General features: G+C 45.9%; 1 protein-coding gene across 4 annotated transcripts in view; it reads right to left on the bottom strand.

Moving 5' to 3' along the window:
- Positions 1-1,475: 1,475 nt before the first annotated feature.
- The window catches only part of il1rapl2 (interleukin 1 receptor accessory protein-like 2), a 324,225-nt gene continuing 304,314 nt past the window's right edge, over positions 1,476-21,386 (bottom strand). For all 4 annotated transcript variants that reach the window (XM_064329375.1, XM_064329376.1, XM_064329377.1 and 1 more), the window contains 5 exons: positions 17,979-18,108; positions 14,181-14,326; positions 10,339-10,479; positions 9,069-9,239; positions 1,476-4,889 (listed from right to left, as the gene is read on the bottom strand). In XM_064329375.1, coding sequence (XP_064185445.1) covers positions 4,192-4,889; positions 9,069-9,239; positions 10,339-10,479; positions 14,181-14,326; positions 17,979-18,108 — 1,286 coding nt within the window. In that variant the 3' untranslated portion in view covers positions 1,476-4,191. The remainder of the gene's footprint in view (positions 4,890-9,068; positions 9,240-10,338; positions 10,480-14,180; positions 14,327-17,978; positions 18,109-21,386) is intronic.

Here is a 21,386-nt window from a genome sequence, read left to right as displayed (position 1 = left end):
ACACTTTTAAAGGCCAACCAATCACTTTGCCTGGATTTTGTACTTCAGAGAATATTTCTGGGCACACCTTACTCTAAGTGCGTTTGAAAATAACAGAAAAGGACCACAAGACCTCCAAGGGCCTGTGAGTGTGTTATGTTTTCATTGTAGCTGCAGTTGACTAAGCAGATTTATTCTCATGCTACAACAGAAGATCATATCTGACACACTGCCACTTCACCTTCTTCCAAAGTACTGGTTTGAGGACCCGTAACAGTTCTGGTGAATTTTGTCACATTTTGTGCTGTGCGTGCACGTGTGTGTGTGTGTGTGTGTGTGTTAATGGTTTCTTTTTAAAAAAAAAAGAAAAGTGTTACATTTTCTTGGTAGCCTGGTCGGGTGTATTTATAGCTTGTGGTGAGATATTGCTCATTTTAGCCTTTCTTTTCATTTAGTCATGTTATATATTGCCAGCAGACCTGGGTCAAATACGCATTTGTTTTGGATTCAAATACTTTTTACTGATCTTGTCTGGTGTATTGGAACCAATCAAATACTCTCAAGGAGTGCAAACCCTGCCTTCTGGTCATATTGGCAGGCTCGATTACACCAGGCAAAATCAATGGAGCACAGAAAAGTATTTAAATCCAAAACAAATACGTATTTGACCCAGGTCTGATTGCCAGGCAGATCACTCTGGTCTCTTTCAGTTTTTCAAAAGCGTCAACAGTTAAAAGATTTTCCTCAGCGTGATAATAAGTTTTCTCCTTCAGCTGGGGCTGGCTGAGAGCTGAATTGTAATGGAGTTGCTATTATTGCCGGGTTAGGTAACCATATTCCGTCTGGGTTTCCAGCAGGAGTTCAAGGTCTCAGACGGTCTCTTTTGGCACACCGCGCACTTGCTGATTTGAGTCTATGTGAGAGTTCTCGCCGATTCAATTAAGCACCCCTTTGATTAGAATGAAACAAAACCAGAGCATAGCCCACTGAAGGAGTTTAGCTTCTCCCCGCGCACGCTGTCGTGATGGATTACATCGCGTGAATCCGGCCACCGCCACTAGAGGGCGCTGTCGTCTCCGGTGCAGTGCGTGCGTCACGGCTAGGCAACTTCAGCAGGATTGAAAAAGTGCGATGTTCCGTATTTATGATTGACAGGAAGAGAAACGAGCCAGTTCTGTGACACAGCTCCACTTCCCCAGCCCCATGCATGCAAGGCTTCACCCGTTCCCCTGCTACACGTACATATCGACAATTAAACATTTACACTGGACTTATGACAGGAGATTAACAATGAACTAAGTCAATAGAAATAGTGTTGATCAGTTTAAGCTGGTGAAACTGATGCCCTCTACTCCGTGGGACCATTTTAAAAGGCCCTATCATATGAAAAGATGAGCATACACGAGAGACAGAACATTTGAGACAGCACAAAAGAAACTTACTAAATGCACACAGTGGTGAAAAAACTCTATGCAGGGATGTTACATTACCAGAATCATTCATTTATTTCATATACACATTTAAATGCAATAGTTTCCACATAATCAGGTCATTTAAACAAAACAAACTCCTTTAAATACCACGTTTTTTTTCCTTTCTGTTTTCCAAACTGAAGTGTGGGTTCCTAAGAAGCCTGCGGGTAAATGAAACAGCTGAGCAACTTTAATTTGGGGATTCGTGAACCGTTTGCTCTTGACGCTCTCCAACAGGGCGTTTTGCTACAGCACGTTGGGTCTGAGGTCAGTAATGATAAATGTTAAGCTCTGCCGAGGCATTGTGCCATTTCATCCAGAATGTTCCCCACAGTGTCCTTTTCCCAATCAATTATTTTTCTTCCTGATGATTTCCCCCAGTTCTCCTGTTTCTCATGTTTAGCAATCCAACGTATAGTATCTTCTTTCGTACCGAGCCCTGTTTCACCCTTTTAATTAAAAACATGTGACGTACGTTAAATTAGCTTTACGACTGGCCTGTCTCGTTCACAAGTGTAAATAACTGTACTGAATGCGAGGGACGTTGCTGAATTATAGTTATTGCACATTGACGTTGTGTAATGCCCATGCCATACCCATCCCACGAGCAGAAATATTTCACTTTCTTTATGTGCCAGGACATTAAGTAAAACCGTGTAAATCAATGCCAATGCACATAGGCATTCGTGTGTATAATAGCACCCTGTGAAAAAAACAATGCTGACACAAATGCACAACATCATCAAAAAGGTGAGAATATGAACTCTCAAGCAATATTCATAAAGTCAGGATTATATCTCCCGAAAACAGTAAAAAAAAGAAAAAAAAAGAAAAAGGACAGCAACTCTCATGTGACTTTCAAGTGTCCAAAGCAAAGCAAAGCAAACCCATTGACTTCATAAGGGCCCAGTACTTTGTTATGTCAGGTGCTACATTCCGAAGAGCACCTGTAGCCAATCCCTGGTCCCCATGCTCTAGCGGAGCACGCCGCTGACCACACAGATTGCCAATATCGGAGAACGGCAATTCCTCACTTGACCTCGGCAAACAGAGAGATGTGAAAAGATCTCGAAAGTAAAGACACACAGCAGAAATACCTCCCATCGATACCAATAAGAAAAACCAGCACAGCTGCAGGCAGCTCACAAACGCTTTGGGCTTAACAAAATAATCAATGTAAACAAGAGACGTCGTAACTGAACGCAGGTCGGTTCCAAATTTAAAAAAAAGAAAAATGTGTGAGCTAAACCGGAATGAACAACTGCTAACAGAAGGCTTTTGAGCCAGCCAGTTCGAATACAATTTAATTCAACTCCATATTATTTCTTTATTGAAAAATACTCCTTTGCATGTGTTTCAAAAAAATGTATATTTATACTGTGGCTGTGTATTTCATTTTCACAATTCCATTACAGCATGAAAATCAATTAATTAAATAGGCGAGGGGTGGGGGTGGGGGGGTGTGTGTGGGGGTTAGGGTTGACATCACTGGAGCCAGAAGAAACGTCTGCCATTGGTTGTACAGCCGTCTGGCTAAACCAATGGCGATCAACATATGTAAATGAAGGGGGGATATATATCCAGCCTCCATCGAAACCCTGTTTTTGGGGTGGAGACATGGGGGGGTGGGGGTGTCCTTACACCTTATGCATTCTGGACAGAAACACAAAGCAAATCAGGTTACCTAAGTAATAAGACTGTTTCCCAATTATATAAAACTTGATTAACGATCCGTATGTTTTAACAGCAGCCATTTTAAATGAAGGGTGTCAGACAGCCCACCCCAGTCCTAACACATTCCCAGGTCAGTTTGGTAATTATTGCTTTTTTTCCCCCCCCACGATGCTGAGACCCAGAGTCCGCGTGGGATCGTACCCCAGCGGTTGTTTCTGTCTGGCTGGATAACACACCGCCATCTGCGAGCAAACGCTGGCGTCTGGAAAACAGGTTGGCACGGATCAGCTGAACATTCACGCGCGCGCGCGTGTGTGTGTCTATCGCAGGGCCATGCAGGGCCACGGCTGTCGCCCACATCTTCATTAAGAACAATAAAATACAGCGTCAGGAAAAAAAAAATATTTATCATCATTATATGAAGAAAAGAAAGAGGCAGAAAGGGCCAAAGACTATGAGAGTGACAGGAAACCAATCAAACCATAAATGGTACAAAACATTTCAAATATTCATATTTAATTGGCTTAAAACAATGACAATAACTTGGTGTAAATTGAAACATGGTTTATTTGCTTAAATATTATATTTTAAAGCTCACGAAGAATGTGGTCCTTCCCTCTTGACAGAATTGTGCTGCAATTGTGCTCCCATTGCCTTGAACAACCCCCAATTAGAAACCTTTTAATGCGGGTACACACACATACTCATACACCAATAAAACTTCCAATGAATCATTATGTATGCCTCTAGAAGGTATGAAAACTGTACATAATAACAACACCTTGAACTTTAAAAAACAAGGTCATATATTACTCATCTCCAAAAGGAGAATTTCAAGTAGTAAAATCAAAAGTAGAGCTACCCTCATTTTTTTCAGCCGAACAACGGAAAAAACAAAAAAAAAAAAGAAGAACAATCCCAAAAACAATGTAACCACTATGTAAAAAGTCATCGGGAGATCGTCGTCGTGTTTCTGTTTCATTTTGACCGAAGTTTATCGTAATGAATCCTCATGCAGGTAAGAAAGGGAGAGGCGGAGTCAGACTAGCTTTTCCTCGAAGCCGGCCTACCAGATGTCGCTGGTGAGCTCCCGTCCGGACAAGGGGACGAACGTGCTGTTCAAGTGAACGTCCGGCTTGCCCTTGCCCACGGCGTTGTTCTGCCCCACCTGCCCGTTGAGCAGGGTCATGGGGATGTTGCAGTACAGGTGGCGGCCCCCCAGCGTGCCCATCTGCACGGGGGACGGGGGCATCTCGTACTCGTAGCTCCGGCACAAGTGCCTCATCTGCGGGTTCGTCTGGTTGAAGTCCGGGATCTCCGCGTGCGCGTGCGCCGGCGCCAGGGAGGCGGAGGTGGTCGTCATGGCGATGGTGGAGACCGCCTGCAGGTCGCCGAACAGGCCCTGCTCGCCGGAGTCCAGCACCTGCCGGCGGGAGAGGCTCTCCTTCCTCTTGGCGGGCATCTCGTACAGCACCTGCTTCCAGAACTTGGAGTCGAGCTGGTTGCTCTTGGGCCCTCGCCACTTGACCACGGACAGGAGCTTGATGGTGTGCTTGAGGGCCTCCACCTCCTGGTAGTTGATGACGCTCTGGAGGTCGGGGCACTCGATCATGATGACCTTGATCTCGCCGGCGACCAGCATGCCGTGCAGCCGCGTCTCCAGCTGGAAGATGCTCCAGCCGCGCTTCGCCACGAACTCCGGCGTCAGCACGATGACGAGGCGGCGGCTCTGCTCCACGCTCCTCGCCAGGTCCTCGATGTAGACTACGGGAGGGGGGGAGGGGGGTGGGGGAGAGAGAGAGAGAGAGAGAGAGAGGGGGGATTGGGCAGGGAGAGAGAGAGGAGAGAGGAAAGAGAGATACAGATAGAGAGAGAGAGAGACCAGACAATGATATATGTCAACATAGGTCAATATAGTTGGACAATGAACAAAGTAAATAAAGGTCCTTGTAACATTTCTACAAAGCAACTTTGATATTAAAACTTCATAATGCTGGGATGTCTTCACCATTCACAAGCGTACAGTAACACTGCTGGGATGCAAAAACAAGTAAAAACCTAATATTTTCTCTCATAAAGAGGCTGTAAAAACATTCCGCCTCAGATGATATTTCATTAGCTTCGCCACGGCCAGACTGCGATGGAACTGCTGGGTAGAGTGAGCTGTAGGGCTGAATTACCGCAGACCAACTTCACATTTCGTAACCGGCTTGGTGCAGTGACTCATGGGAAATTGGGAGAGGGGATGGGAGGGGGAGTGTGGGGAGTACATGGCATATTTGCTCTGTGCGGTAGACACACTGCTGCAGGCACAGTCTGTGGAAGGTGTTGCAGTGCCTGGGTCTGTCCTGTAGGGGTCCTGTTGCTTCAGTCCTGCATTAACACACTGCACAACCGTCTCCCCAGAACTGCAGTCAGGGCCAAGCACCCGTAAGGGCACCCCCCCCTCCCCCCCTCCCCCCTCGCTACCCCCCTCCTCTCCCCACTCAGTCACTTACCAGACACCACTCAGTATTGAAAATCCCACACACATACACACACACACACACATGCACGCATATGAACATGCACACACACACACACACACGCACAAAATTAAGATTAAAACACAACCAAGTGCAGTGAAAAATGCATATAATACAAGTAAAACAGCTCATACAACAAAAATATAATGAATAAAACAGTAATAATTACAAAGGATTAAAAGCTAGTTTAAAAAGATCTGTTTTTCAAAGGGAAAGTGTTGATTCTCTTCCCTAAATTGGAGGCCTGCACAGAGAAAGCTTGATCAGGCTGGTAAAGCGGCTTGTGGGGACACAAACATGCCCCTTTACTAAAGAACCGAGGACCTGCTGTGGGAGATCAGGGGGTGGGGAGATTAGAAATGTGCTCAGGGGCAAGTCTATTTATTACCTGAAAAAGTAATTATTAAAATCTTGAAATCTACACTAAAAAACAATCGGGCAGCCAGTGCAGAGAGGCAACAGGAGGGAAAATACTGCAATGCCTTTATCACCCGAAGGCTAATTGAAAATTACACGTAGAGTCTTGATGATACGAGTGGATGTATGACTTTATAATTCTAAATGTACTCCTGAAATGGCGGTAGCAAATCTGAGATGGCTTCTTAATATGTTTGAATTCATTATACCTTCAGAGAAAACACCGTGTTCTTTACATTACATTACATTCATTTGGCAGACGCTTTTATCCAAAGCGACGTACAAGAAGTGCATTTTCATGACTTTAGCTCTGACTTTGTGAGTGTTAAGGTAGTTCATGAAAACTGACATTGAATAAGATCAATCCGTTCTTGGTATCGGGTAGCAGAACGTCAAAATTCAAGCAGTCAGTTGGAAAGAATCTGATTGTTCCAAAGTATTTATGGCTATGACATTCGAGGAAAAACAAATATTTTAGTTGCCAGCCTTGACAGACAAGTACAGTTCTGTACTTTCTGCATGAAAGGGAAAAGAAGTACAAGGCCTCCAGACATCCTAGACATCAACAAGGTGAGCCAAACCGCAACCTCCTTCCCACTGCACCATTACTGCTCTTCTAAAAATCAGGGAAATGCGAATATCACTGTAGCCAGATAAATAAAAAAAAGCCAGATCGGATAGACAAGATCTTCAAGATGACATATTTTTCTAAAAGAACAAAAAGAAGATGTTCAGTAATGATGGGAGAATTGATGATAGCTGTTCAAAGATTTCCCACATACCGTGCCCTCGCAATGCCTCTTCTGAGATATTAATAGAGAATGTACTTAAAGACGAACGTAGATGTATTAGAGAGACTATAAAACAAAATTACTGTGCTGCCCTCCAGCTGACAGTACTACTGCTGAAGTGATTTTAAACTGATTTATTGTATATTGTAATATATCTCTTTATTGTAATATATCTCCTTATTGTAATATATCTCTTTATTGTATCATATCTCTGCATTCAGTTTTCAATGATTGGATGTTTTTTTTTTTTTACATCTTTTTGGCTCAGTTTTTCTTTTCCTCACAATTAGTAATTCCTAACCAACATTGAGGGCAGTAACCATGCTGCTATATCTTCTGCCATTTTAGATATACAGCGGTGCTGTATGTCTAAAGCAAATGACAGAAGACCAACTTGAAGATGGTTGGTTAGACTATGCAGACTTTCTAAAACTGGAACAAGGGAGGGAATGGAGTTTTCTGACTTTTGTAACTTCAGTGGGCAACGGATATCATGCGTAAAAACGGGAGTTTGGGGAACCTTCTCAAAGCGATATCCAGCACATTAATGCACAAGTAGCGAGGCTGTGGAAATACGCGACGACTCCAGCTGCAGTCAATCACGCCTCTCCAGGCTCAAATTAAAAAGATAGCATGGCGGGGTTTCCCGGAGGATTAGCATTAACCACTGATTTGGGATAAGTGGGCAGTCACGCCCAACGTCTAAGTGACCACATGAAAATAGTTTACGTGATACGGATTTTGTCTCCATGGTTTCACTGCATTGTAACCATGCCAGCATTGTTTAATGACCTTTGGACACTAGGAAGTGAAAATATTTAGCATAGTATGGATAAATATGATTATATATCCCCGAACAATAAAAGCCGGAGAGCAAAATCATATCAAAGGTCAACTATCCTGGCATGTTTTTGTTGTTTTTGGGATCCACGTAAATGTAGCACAGACAGTTAAAATGCACGGTATCATACTGCAAATATCAGTAGACAGTTTTGCATGCATTCTGTGAAACAGAGACGTCTGCACTGTCATGAGGTTGCTATTTATTCATTAGTTTGGTCAGCACTTGAGTTCACACTGAAATGCATCTTCAAATGCATTTATAAACGTACTTTCTTTCCACTCTCCAGCTCGAAAAGAAAAAAAAAAAAAAAGAGAAAATGATGGAAGAGCAACAACACATTGCAATTTCACGGTCAATTTGCAGTGCATAAATAATACAATTTGTACAAGCAGCACTAAGCAGCGGAGTTTTTTTTTTTTTAAACACTCATGATTATGCAAATCAATTAATACAAATAGGCGCCAGAAATGCTTGTTTATACAAATGAGCTGTTTAAATGAATGATGCTATTTGCACCCGGCTCGATCTGGTCTGTAAACGCTCTTGGCTAACGACGGCTTCCTGCGACTCCGCTCCCTCCTTTTTTCCCCCCCCCTTTTTTAAACACTTTTCTCTCCTCAGGACCGTCGATACGACCGAGCGGGCGCCACGCCGCGTGGGCGAATAACACACATGGAAGGTTTTTATTTACGTAAGCATTACTTTAAATCAGCCCGGGGACCTTCTGATTTATTTTGTATGAACAAGCTCCTAAATAATGCAAGAAGCAGACATTAAATAGCAGCAGATTTTTGGCATAGAAGGAGGGGTGGGGGGGGGTGGGGGAGGGGGAGAGTATTTTGGAGGTTTCAGACAAGGCGAGATTTCATTGGCTGATATAACACAGCGCTCAGCGCGCAGGAAGTGAACGCGGAATTGGGTGACACGCCCAAGGTTGCGTTTTGAACGTTTACAAAGCTGCGGGCGGGGCTGTTTTCTTTTATCGACACTCCTGCGCGTCTCTAACTGTGCCACACGTATTTGCTTCACTGCACCTTTCCGATAAGGCACCAAAAAAGAGGGAGAGAGAGAGAGAGAGAGAGAAACAGCTGTCAGGGTGCTGCCAGGGTGCTTGGGGACTCACAGATAGGTAGCACAACATGCGCTCACGCCAGATGCTGCTACTCTACACTGTACAGTACGTACAATAAACCGGCAAATCTTCCTCCGACAGTCATGAGAAAGTGACAAAACAAACAGCACTGGGAGATTAGGAAGTGTGGCTATGACCATCAGACTATCCAGACTATCACGTAACAACCGTAAGAGTTCTGCAAAGGTGCCCATCCGGGGAGGCGGGGGCGTGACGGGGAGGGGCGGGGCTTACTGCTGCTGGGGATGAGGTCGCGGTCCGGGATGAAGAGCTTGTAGCCGTAGTGCTTCTCCAGGACGTCCGGCAGCACCTCCAGGGCAAACTGCTCCTCCTCGCTGGTGCTGCGGTGCAGACTCTCCGGGTCCACTTTGGTGTAGGACAGGTACGCGTCGTACTCCTTGTTATCTGCGGGAACACCAAGGGAGTCATAAAGCACCCTGAATCTCCAGACAGGCCGTGTGTCATGTCTGACAGCTCTAGGGCTCTTTATTTTGGGTGAGGTGAGGTTATTCCAACCTTACTCCAGAACAGGAAGTGGTAAAGCGTTTTTAATGCTGTAAATCGATATTCGCATGCCGAAATATGATTTAATGTTGAGCAGTCCATGAACGCCAACCCAACAATGTCATGCTGGATCTTGTCAATACAAATTTCAAAACGTCTAGTTATTTAAATTCTTAATCCTGAAACACAGAGGGGTGGATTCACAAAGGGTTGATATATTCATCGAAGCATAAAATGCCCAGAATTTGGTTAGAGCCAGAACAGCAGCTCGAAGCTACAGAACTCCTCCTTATATAGCCATGCTGAAGGCTCCGCCTTGCGCTGTGATACGGTAATTTATGGCTGAGAATGCGCTCTTCCTACGTCTGAGGTAATCCATCCTTTGATATACACATCGCCAGCCACAACAAATCTACAGAAACGATGGGAAAGATCCACCACCAGAGGATGGTGTGTTTACAGTTACATGCCTCGGGAAAAACAGCAGGTAGCATACCTCATTCATACTGACACACCTTCCCCTGAAAAGAATGCTGTGATTGGATACTTACCGTCCAATCACAGCATCCCTTGAATACCTCATTCATACTTAAGACAGACACGCCTCCCCCTGAAAAGGATGCCGTGATTGGATTCTTACTGTCCAATCACAGCATCCCTTGCATGTCTCATTCATACTCAGATGGACACTCCTCCCCCTGAAAAGGATGTTGTGATTGAACGCTTACTGTCCAATCACAGCATCCCTTGCATGCTTCTTTCATACTCAGATAGACACTCCTGCCCCATGAAAAGGATGCCGCGATTGGATGCTTACCATCCAATCACAGAATCCCCTGAATGCCCCATTCATACTGTACTTAAGACTATCACTTCTCCCCCTGAAAAGGATGTTGTGATTGAATGCTTACTGACCAATCACAGCATCCCTTGGATGTCTCATTCATACTCAAGATGGACATGCCTCCCCCCGAAAAGGATGTTGTGATTGGACGCTTACCGTCCTCTGCCTCGTCACTCCCAAAGTGGCGGCGGTAGCAGAGCATGATCTCCACATTGTAACACCTGTAGATGGCGGTAAGGAAGCCCAGCAACAACAAGATGGCCCCCAGTCCGCCAGCCAGCTCTAATCTGTACAGGTCTAACCGAAAAAGAAAGACAACAACCCAGGTTACAGAGACAGCGATGAGGGTCAAACAGGCCTTAAAGGAGACAGAAGTATTTCTTATTACTCAACGTTTCACAAATAAACTCTACACAGTAAAATATCCAGTGCTCATTCAACCCTAACAGAGTGCATGTGAGTTCAGCTGGGACCATATGTACTCTGTAAGAGCTGATTTAATGCTGAACATTTTACTGCCCAAGAGCAAAAACCAATAGAAACAAAAAACACGACCGAAACCTCACACATAAAAATGAAAAAGAAATAAATAAAGATCATATAAACAGAGGTCATACAGGAAACTGGAAGATTCCGGATTCTTTCACACTTTTGTGTTTCCCTTCCAACAGCTGTGTGCTTTTCCAGCACGGGGGCCAAACAGAGAGCATGAAGGTCTGGAAACTCCCTCTAGTTCCTTGTGTTTCTCACTGTAGCCTGCTAGAGTCATCAGGGTCACAGCTATACCGGCAGTAAATATAGGCTTTGTTGAGCAATAGAGAATATGCAGCACAGATAGAAACAGTGCTGCATAAAAACAGTGAACAACAGTTCAAACACCCACACACACACGTTTGCACACTTCATACAGATATGCAAAAACACATATGCGCACATATCATGTACACACATCCATGTTCTCTCTGTCTCTCCCTCTGTCTCCTACTGTCTCTCTCTCCCTCTGTCTCTCCCTCTGTCTCCTACTGTCTCTCTCTCACTCTCTCTCTCTCTGCCTCTCTCTCTCTCATACTCGACTGACCATAATCGTTCATGTTATAATCATTCATGTCTGCCCCTGCTGCCATTCACCAAACAGGAGCGATAAATCTCTGCTTGGGTCACTCTTTTTGAGAGCGGCATCATCCCTCACTCTCCTGCTCCCCGGCTGCACCCTTCATACATTACACAAACTGCTGATGCCACTCATCAGTGTCGCGATGCGCTACGCTACATGGCTAAGAGCGCAGCGTAATCGTATGTAATATGATCGCCGCGCGGCTCCTGAGAAAAGTTATAACAATGGTCACATGGTTATTTTTTATTCATTCAAAAAATATGATTATTAATCCATACTCCATGAAGGTGCGGCCGAACCCAGATTTCACTCCAGTTTTTAAAGGACGCACTGCCCACACAACCCTAAAGTCCAGGGGTCAGAAAGTCCTGCCAAGTGACCCAGACACAAGTCCTGCCATTTGCTTCTTCTTCCCATGAACTCAGCCAGCTGATTTTACTAATTAGTTCTACCTCCTGCCTGACGAATTGCGCAAATAAGCAAATCCAGGTGATTGATCCAACAGATTTTACTTTCTGAACCAGGATTTTCCACCTCTATTTATAGCAGGGGTAACCGACCCTGTTGCTGGAGATCCACCATCCAGTATGTTTTCATTTCAACCCTAATTTGGCACACCTGACACTACAAATTAACAGCTAAACAAGATCGCTAGCTGTTGAATGAGGTGCGCTTTGTTAGGGCTAGAGTGAAAACATACAGAAAGTAAGATCTCAAAGAACAGCGTTGGCTGCCACTGGTTTATTGTGTCCCAGATTTTGAGCTGAGGCACAATTTATACTGTAGTACTATAACATCCGACCAGCAGAGGGCTCTGCTGCCCCACTCGCAGGCTGTCTCTTCACAAACAGAACCAGAATCACAGTTACTATGGCGAACTCCGGTCCACCAGGGGAACAAATATTCTCATTTTCTTATAACATACTGTATTAAACGACAACGGAAATACGTATTAATACAGAGAAACATTTAGGTGAATAAACGCATTCACGTTCATGCATTCTCATTTGTTTGAATCTCACTTCTGAGAAAAATATACTTCAAAGGATTTGCGGTGGTATCCCTCTCTTACACACACACACACACACACACATGCAAACACACACACAGACACACACACACACGCACGCACAAACACAGACAGACACACATACACACACTTAAAATGTATCATTATTGCTGTTTCTGTGATTGATGTAATTGAATTCAGTTTGCCTATTACTTCTCCCAAATGCATGCCCATAATATGATGAACATTTTGGATACTTCACAAAAAAAAGAAAAAAAAAAAAAAAAAAGAAAAAAGCTCTGCATTCCAGACTAGAAGTTTGAAATTCCGCCACTTTGAGAGAGAAAGAACAGCACCTGAAGACCCGATAGCAGTGTTTAAACTAATGTACTTTTTTTTTATTTTTTACAAAATGATATGTCAGTCATAACATGGCCGTTCCGTGGCATTAAAAGGTAAAAAAGGTTCCCCATTTATGAATATATTAGATAGCATTAACGAATGTAGAAGTGTTGTTTTGGGCATTAATATTAATATGCCTTTATCCCCTGTGACCTTCTGGGTTATTGCGGTGGTGCGCAGTGGCATACTCATCCAGTGAATATATTTCAGCGAGTATCAGCGACAATGGCGATTTTTTGTCTTGCCTGGTTTTTTTCCCGCCCCGCAGAGCAGCAGGTTCAAAGACGGGCGAAATCATTGTGATTCCGCCGCCAGCGCGCGGGCTATCAAAGAGGAAGAGCACCGAGGTCGGGCCGGCACCGTTCGCCGGGGCGAAACCCAAAAAAAAAAAAACCCTGTCACCCCGCATCTCTCTACCGCCGCTCCAGACAGAATTACAACCGAAAACCACTCCAGCGCCGCCGCCGCGTGTCTTTCCTCCCGCGTTTATGGATACTGTAAAAGTTAATTCATAAATTAAATATTTATGGCCACTCTTCCGGGATTTACAGCACGAATCGTAAAAAAAAATAAAAAAAACCAAGTTCAATGTTAGCATTTGATTCAGTCGGAAAGGACGTCTGCTATTAATTTAAAAAATGCGAGGCTTATCGGAATAGGCTAAACGAAACTGCGTGAAGACAGCATTAAAGGTTTTTTATTGGTGCGATTTGACGGTTGGGGAGTAGGCCGAAGCCTAGCTCCACAGTGTCTGGGAACCAGCGTACAGTTTCCTTCCAGGTGGGCCACAGCACAGACCCGCGTCTTTGATGCTCTCTGTGCGTTCTGCGTTTGAGCACAGCGGACAGAAACTACAACAACAACAACAATAACAGGCCACCGAGCTCTATCAAGAGCCGAGCATGAGAATGAGTCAGAGGATGTTCTCTCAACCTTAATCAGAGAGAGAGAGACAAAGAGGGAGAGAAGGAGAGAGAGAGAGAGACGAAAGAGAGAGAGAGACAGAGAGAGAGAGAGAGAGAGACAGAGACAGAGAGTGAAAGAGAGAGAGAGACAGAGAGGAAAGAGGAGGAAGAGAAGAGAGAGAAGAGAGAGAAGAGAGAAGAGAGAGAAGAGAGAAGAGAGAGAGAGAGAGAGAGAGAGACAGAGAGCAAAAGAGAGAGTGAGTGAGAGAGAGAGATGAGGCTGTTTTGCCTCGTCAGTATACCCACCTGCTGGGACAGTAGTACTATACAGGATTGCCCTTAGTCATGGGGGGTCTGGTCCATGCCCTACCATCCTAACCCCCCCTCACCCCCCACCCCCCCCCCTGTGAAGGGCGCACAGTGACAGCCAAGGGGAGCATCGTTTGTCTTCAGCTCTAATCACCTGTCCCATTAGGAGAGTGGCAGTGGGACGTCCACCCCCCCCCCCTCCCCGGGAGAGACGTCACGGACGGCTCGTTCTTCCGGAACGCTCCGCGCCCCCGCTCACCTCTCTTTTGCAGGATGGCGCTGGCGTGGCCCCGGCCGATGTGGTTCTCCACGTAGCAGGTGTAGTTGCCCATGTCCCCCTCCTCCACCGCGTCGAAGGTGAGGGACAGCTGCACCTCCTTCTCCCCCAGGTACTCCCTCAGGACCCTGCGTTTGGGGAGAAGAGGGGAGACGCGGGCGTGGGTCCTCAGACTGCGCATGCCGTGGGACGGGCCCTGTGACTGGACACAGGACTCCCGGATTTCGGAGAGGCCCTCGCTTGGTAAAACGTCTAACTGCCAAGGCCGTGAAGCAAGAGTTTAGCCCAAAGTCCCTCAGCCGACTTTCTCCTTTTGAGGAAATGGAGAATTCCTCCATTTTAATGCAGTCTGAGGTGCTGGAAAACATTAAACTATGTTCTTTGGATTCACACACAAACACAAACACAAACACACACACACACACACATTCTCTCTCTCTCACACACACAAACAAATACACACACACATTCTCTCCTCTCCTCACAAACACACACACACACACACACACACACACGTATAAACACACACACACACACACACACACACAAACAAATACACACACACATTCTCTCTCTCCCTCACAAACACACACACACACAAACAAATACACACACATTCTCTCTCTCACACACACACACACACACACACACACATTCTCTCTCTCCCTCAAACACTCACACACACACACACACACACACGCATAAACACACACACACTTTCTCTTGCTAACACATGGAGCCGCCCTGCCGTCCTTGCGCGGTGTGTGATAGTCTGGGGAGGCCGTGTGGACTGGCAGGCTGTGAGACGGGCTGTCACAGGCAGATTGACTTGTGGAACGGCCGACCGGTCAGCCGTCCGCCGGGCGGGGGGGTGGCAGGGGGGTGGAGGGGGGTGGCGGGGGGGTGTGTGTGGGTGTGGGGGGGTTATTAGCTGTAATCCCCCAGCTTTGGGGAGACTCCAGGGCTCTGTGCAGGAGCACTGGCCAGCGGACACAGCCGCCTGTCATCACAACCGCAAATTGATGGGTCTGCCTGGCACGCAAGGACCGACTGTGATTTATCGTTTACACAGCTGTCGTGTGTGTGTGTGTGTGTGTCTGAGTGAGTGTGTGTGCCTGTGTGTGTATCTATGTGCGTGTGTGTGTGACTGTGTCTGTGTGTGTGGGAGCGTGTGTGTCTTTGTGAGTGTGTGTGTGGGCGAGTGTGTGTGTTTGTGTGCGTGTGTGTCTGTGTGTGTGACTGTGTGTCTTTGTGTGTGTGTGGGCGTGTGTGTGCGTATTTGTGATTGTGTGTGAGTGTGTGTGTTTGTGTACGTGTGTGTGTCTGTGTGTGCGGGCGCGTGTGCGCGTATTTGTGAGTGTGTGTGAGTGTATGTGTGTGTGTGTGTGTGTGAGTGTGAGTGTGTACGTGTGTGCATGTGTGCGTGTATGTGTACGTGTGTGTATGAGTGTGTGTGTGTACGTGTGTGTGAGTGTGTGTGTGCGCGTGTGTGTGTACGTGTGTGTGTGTGTGTGTGTTGGTGTAGGGAGAACTGAAGGACGGGCTGATGCGGCAGCAGAATCACAGAACAAAACATCCACATTTGTCAGATGTGCTTTTTGTCTGCATAATTAGCTCTGCTGTTAGCCTGGCTGACGGAGCGTCATCTGGGCTGGAGAGGAGAGAGGCAGAGCGATGCTATCTGCGGTGTGAGAGAGCCTCCTCTACAGGGGCTCAGCACACCCACCCAAAATCAGAGCAGCTTTGCCCTGTGACACTGAGGCTGACCTGTGCTGTGTGCTCCACCAAATACCATCAGCCCCTTAATATGAGCAGAAAATAAACATTACCCACACACTCATGTACAAGCACACACTCACACAAACACACACACACACACACACACACACACACATATGCACACACACGCACAAACACACACACACATGCGCACTCACAAACACACACACATGCACACACACACGCACGCTCAATGAACACTTGCACGTACACACACACACACACATACACACACTCCCACATGCACAAACACACGCACAAACACAAACACACACACATGCACACGCACACACACAAACACACACACACTCACACCCACTCACAAACACACACACACACACACACACTCGCGCACACGCACAAACACACGCACAAACACACACACACACACATACACAGTTCTCCCCTCCATACACACAGGCGGAGAGATTGCATTAGTGTCATGAAAAGCCCAGGGAAACTGGGTCATTGTGTGCCACCGCTCCAGCCTGACCTGCCCTCTCTTCTCTGCATTTCAAAGCATGCATCCTCAGAGACGGGGTTGGCGCTTTTGTTTTGAGGTTACGTATTAAAAAAAAGAAAAGAAAGAAAAAAAACTCCTCTTTTCTTTCACTTACCTTCTCCCCTCATAAAAAAAACAGAGCGAATTCAGGCTTGTGCCCGCCGAACCTCTCACGTTCCCCCCTGCATCTAACCCCCATTTGCCGTTCGAGTGTCTGCGTCTCCCCCCCCCCGACCCCCCCACCCCCAAACCCCCCCTTTCTTTAAATTCATTTTTCACTGTCTCTGCTGAAGGGCTGGAGAGAAGCAGGGGAGGCGTTTAGCTTCATTTGAATACAGGGAATTTTTCTTTTTTTCCCCACACTGTTCTAGTGCTATGGGGTGGTACTGTAGAGACGGCGAGAGAGGGGTGTCTGCGAAGAGAGGGTGTGGGGGGGGGGGGTGGGGGATGGGGGGCGATTGTTTCCGGACAGCGCCTGGGGAGGGAGCGAGAGCGGGATATTGATAGGACAAGGAGCAGAATGAGATTTATAATTGAGAAACCCGGGCGCGGGCGCGGAGGAGCAGTTGTTTTGAAATTCACTGTTGTGCTTTATGACTGCGAGACGGAACTCTGTGGCCCCCCCAGGGCACCGGGGGCCGTTATCTGTCATTTAATAGGGATGGCTTCAATTTACACGACAGTTTTACGTGGTAATTACGAGCCGCGCGAGTTCTATTTCCTTTCTTCCGCCGTGTGTGTGTGTGTGTGTGTGTGTGTGTGTGTGTGGAGATCAAGGTGCAAAAGAGGAGGGAAGGAAACGCCTGTCTCACCGCACTTCACGTTCGGGACAATTAAGGTCGAATTCGGGCCCCTAGACCCCTCCCTCGTCAGAACAGCCTATCATTTCTTTTGCAATTTGCAATTCCTTGTGGAGAGATTCTGTGTTTTACCTCAGGCATTTTTTTTTTTTTTACACACAGTGTACCGCACTGTTTTTTTAATATGGCCAAAGGGCTCGGCATTTAATTCTGATGAAGTTCAAGCTCATGCTAAAACAAATCTCACCCGCGGATCTGAGCATCACACCATTAATCACATTTAAAGCCTCGGATTTGACCCTGCTGCACAGAGAGAGGCTGCCGCCATTAAAATGCTTCTGTCATTTTACTTTACGCTCAGCATTCATTATGCCACACATTAATACTCGCCACGACAGCATTTTAATTATAACTGTAAAACACGCGAATGTTTCCACAGCGTAGCGATTCTGTCGCAAGCACTGCTGTGTTAATACACACAAGATTGCGTGCAAAAAACAGCCCACACGTAGACAACACAAACACAAAAACACACATGACTACATATATATATACATGCTCACCAGACCTGGGTCAAATACGTATTTGTTTTGGATTCAAATACTTTTCTACGTTACACACACACACACACACACACACAGACACATGCACGTGCGCACAAACACACACACACCCACAGCACACAGCACGCACTGATACCTGACTTCGCTTTCTCTGATGTGACCCTTCAGCTCCTCCACAAACTTCTCGCCCTTCATCCAGTAGATGATTGGCCGGGACTCGCCACTGTAGCCGAAGAAAGCCCTGCAGTCCAGGCTGAGGGGCATGCCTGTGGGGGGGGGTGGGGGGGGGGGGAGAGGGGCAACAAAAGGATCAGCTCAGCCACAGGCCTCCACACCTTCAACACCTACGCTCGACACCTCCCACGCAAACCCTCCCCTCTCGCAGGATGCACCCCGTCCCAAACTCCACTGGTGCCAGACAACCACACTGTGTGCCCCAAAAAACCAGCCACAGAGGACTCAACATCACGTAGGCCTAGGGAGTGCTAAATTCCTGGAGACATATTAGCTACACTGTGTGCCTCGGCCACCCCAAAAGCTCCGCTCCATTGGCAAAGCACCAACAGGTCTATTCAGAAATCTGTCTCCACTGCTGTAATCCTCCTCAGTGCACAACTCAACACTGAGCAAGCAAGCAGCCCGGGGAATCAAAGTGCAGGATTACTCTGAAGACCCGGTGGAACAACCTGGCAACCCTTTTTCACCGACAAAAGGAAGAGCGGGAAGAAAAAAAAAAAAGGCTCCTGAAAGATTAAGGAAGGCACTCATGAAACATTCACTGCCACCCTCGCTTTACACCTGATTTTCAAACAAAGTATCAAAAAAACGTCTCGTAAAAACATTACCGCTCTTCCCCCCGTGGACGTTTTTTTTTTTTCTTGTCACTTCTGATTCCGGGACTTAGATTTCGAGGAGCTTGTTTTTGTTTTTTTCCCCCCGCCGTATTCAGAGAGGTAAGTTAAATGAAGTGTGGCAGCGAATCATTTGCAGATGGATCCAAAGGCCGGGTGCGAGGAATAAAAGCGGTCACACATAGAGGTGTTTTTTTTTTTGTAAACATTAGCACCAACACAGGTTTCCCAGGGCAAGCTGACAGTTCAGTGGATTCTGAGAGAGGTGATATACACACCTGCCTGCTACCTCTGCTTTATCAGAGCTGGAGACAAGCAGCGCTAATGTTCAGACAAGATACCAGGCCCGCCACTGACACCACCAATAAAACAGCCCCTGCACCCCCTGCTTAATCTCTGAATCGTGGACAAACGGTGGCAGCATTTAGGAAGTTTAAAAAAAAAAAAACAGAAGTGTGATTTTGAGTGGAGTCAAGCTGTGGCGTGTGATAGGAAATAAAATTCGATGTTGAACGAGTGACTGTCCCCTGAGTACCATCCACTCCGCTTCTGACGCTCCAAGATTTTCCCCGTGGATCGAGGCGATTCCTGCGGCTGTCCCGTATTCCAGTCGCATTCCGAACTGATGGAAAACGCCCCCCCCCCTGCCCCCCGCCCTCCCCCGGAATTCTGACCCCAGACGCGCAGATGACATGAAAACATAAAACTCATTCCCGCTCCTTGACATCTTCCAGCATAACGGTGCGAACAAGACTTCCAAGACTGACCATCAGCGACCATCAGATGACCTGAGATATGAGTCTTACCCCTGGAGAAGGGACGACTGGAAGCACAGTATAAAAACACATCACTGACTGCGCCTCATTGCTGTCCACTCTAATTAAGTCATGAGGAGACGGTTCACACTTCAGGCAATTCATATTTATTCAAACGTTACAGTATTCCCAAATTAAGTGAGCAAAATTTTAAAATTAAAATAAAAAGCTGTCTGTTTCTTGATATTTATGACCTGAGTTGAATCAATTCGTATCACTGTTTAAAAAAAAAAGTTGAGCAAAAGTATTTTTCCAATTTGAAATTTCCACTGTTAGAAGCAGTGGAGGTTAGACAAGTGCAATCCTAGAGCAGTTATGTACACTTACAGGGTACACAGAGAAAATGTCACCGATATTTCCACTGTGCTATGTTTGAAAAAGAAATACACAGAAGAATTCTTCTGCTTTCTCTTGTCATAACGTATACAGGAATAATACATATAGGACCCGTACAGACCATATAAATTACACTCTAAATATACAATCAGAATATAACACACAGCACAATCATAACACACAAACCTCAGAACGTCTCTTATTGCTATTCACTGGAGTCTCTTACAAATAGAATTCCAATTCCCATTTATGTCTTAGAGGATCCCAGATACTGAAGACTGCAGATTTCCAATAAACAGGCTTATTTTTCTTAGTACACACATGACATAAATCAAATGCAATGAAATAAAAGTTTAAAAAAATAAAAAAATAAATGAGTCCACTGAAATAGGTCTAAAATGGGTGTAATCCTGGATTCAGGAAACATATATCTGGGATATTTCGAACGAACTTATATATAAATGTTTAATAACATCTCTATAAGGACGTCTACACATTATTACAACATGGTATTAAGGTGCAATCTTGAGCAGAGCAACCCCAAAACACAGCCGCAGAAGAAATACTCTTACACGACAGTTACGTCCTTTGTTCAGCGCCGGGCGCTTAGCTAGATTGAGGCATTACTTCTCGTAACTTACAGCGCTGCATCGAGCCGAGCAAACAACGTAATAAAGGCGAGACGGGTGTGAGCACGACTGTCCCTTAAAGGCCAACGTCGGCGTGAAATACACTCGGAATAAAACCCTTCGCGTGGGCCGACCGAGAGCGGTACTGTGTAAGTCTTTCGGTTATAGCTTCACTGCCCTTTAAAAGGAGGAGCGCGGCCAATCGGTGCCCTGCCCAGTCGCTGCCGTTTAGGAGGAAACACATGCATTCCCCCTCGCCGCCCTTCCCCCGCTAAATATTTAGCCATACAATTACCTAAATTGAATTGCAAGCGAGCGCTCACTTAATGCCAGAAAAACAAATCGAAAGACCCGGGCGAGGAGCCTGGGAATGTTTGTAAAAAAAAAGGAGCGGTTCTAACGTGTCAAGAAGGGCTTTGACGACGGCGGTAACAACCGAAACGCGGCGAGAACGCGAAACAGATCTTCAGCCCCCCCGATCAGTTACTGTAGGAAACAAGGCGTTGTAATTACAGAGACGTTCGGCTGTTCAAAAAAAAACAGGGTCAGCCAAGGCAAGAATTAGGTGTCCCGCGACGGAGAGGAGCACTCTTTCCTCCCATCAACAGATTGCTTTAAGTAGACAGCGCAGCCAATCACTTAAGAGAATACTTTATGGGGTGGCTTTAACCTTCCCTGTGGTTAGTGAAGGGGGATGAGGATCAGGACATTCTCACTTAAAAAAAAAAAAAAAAAAATACAATTCCATTTTTTAAAAAACTGGGCAAAATTCCAATTTTTAATAAAAAAAATACAACTGCATTTTGTGTTTTTCCTTCTGAATAATAACGAGCAGAACTACAAAATTAACGTATCATCCACTTGTTGGATTCTACAGTGTCAAAAAAAAAGAAAGCAAAATATAAGCACAGAA

Source organism: Anguilla rostrata, chromosome 3 (assembly GCF_018555375.3).
Source record: "Anguilla rostrata isolate EN2019 chromosome 3, ASM1855537v3, whole genome shotgun sequence".
NCBI classification, from domain to species: Eukaryota; Metazoa; Chordata; class Actinopteri; order Anguilliformes; family Anguillidae; genus Anguilla; species Anguilla rostrata.
This window is presented reverse-complemented; position numbering and strand designations above follow the sequence as displayed.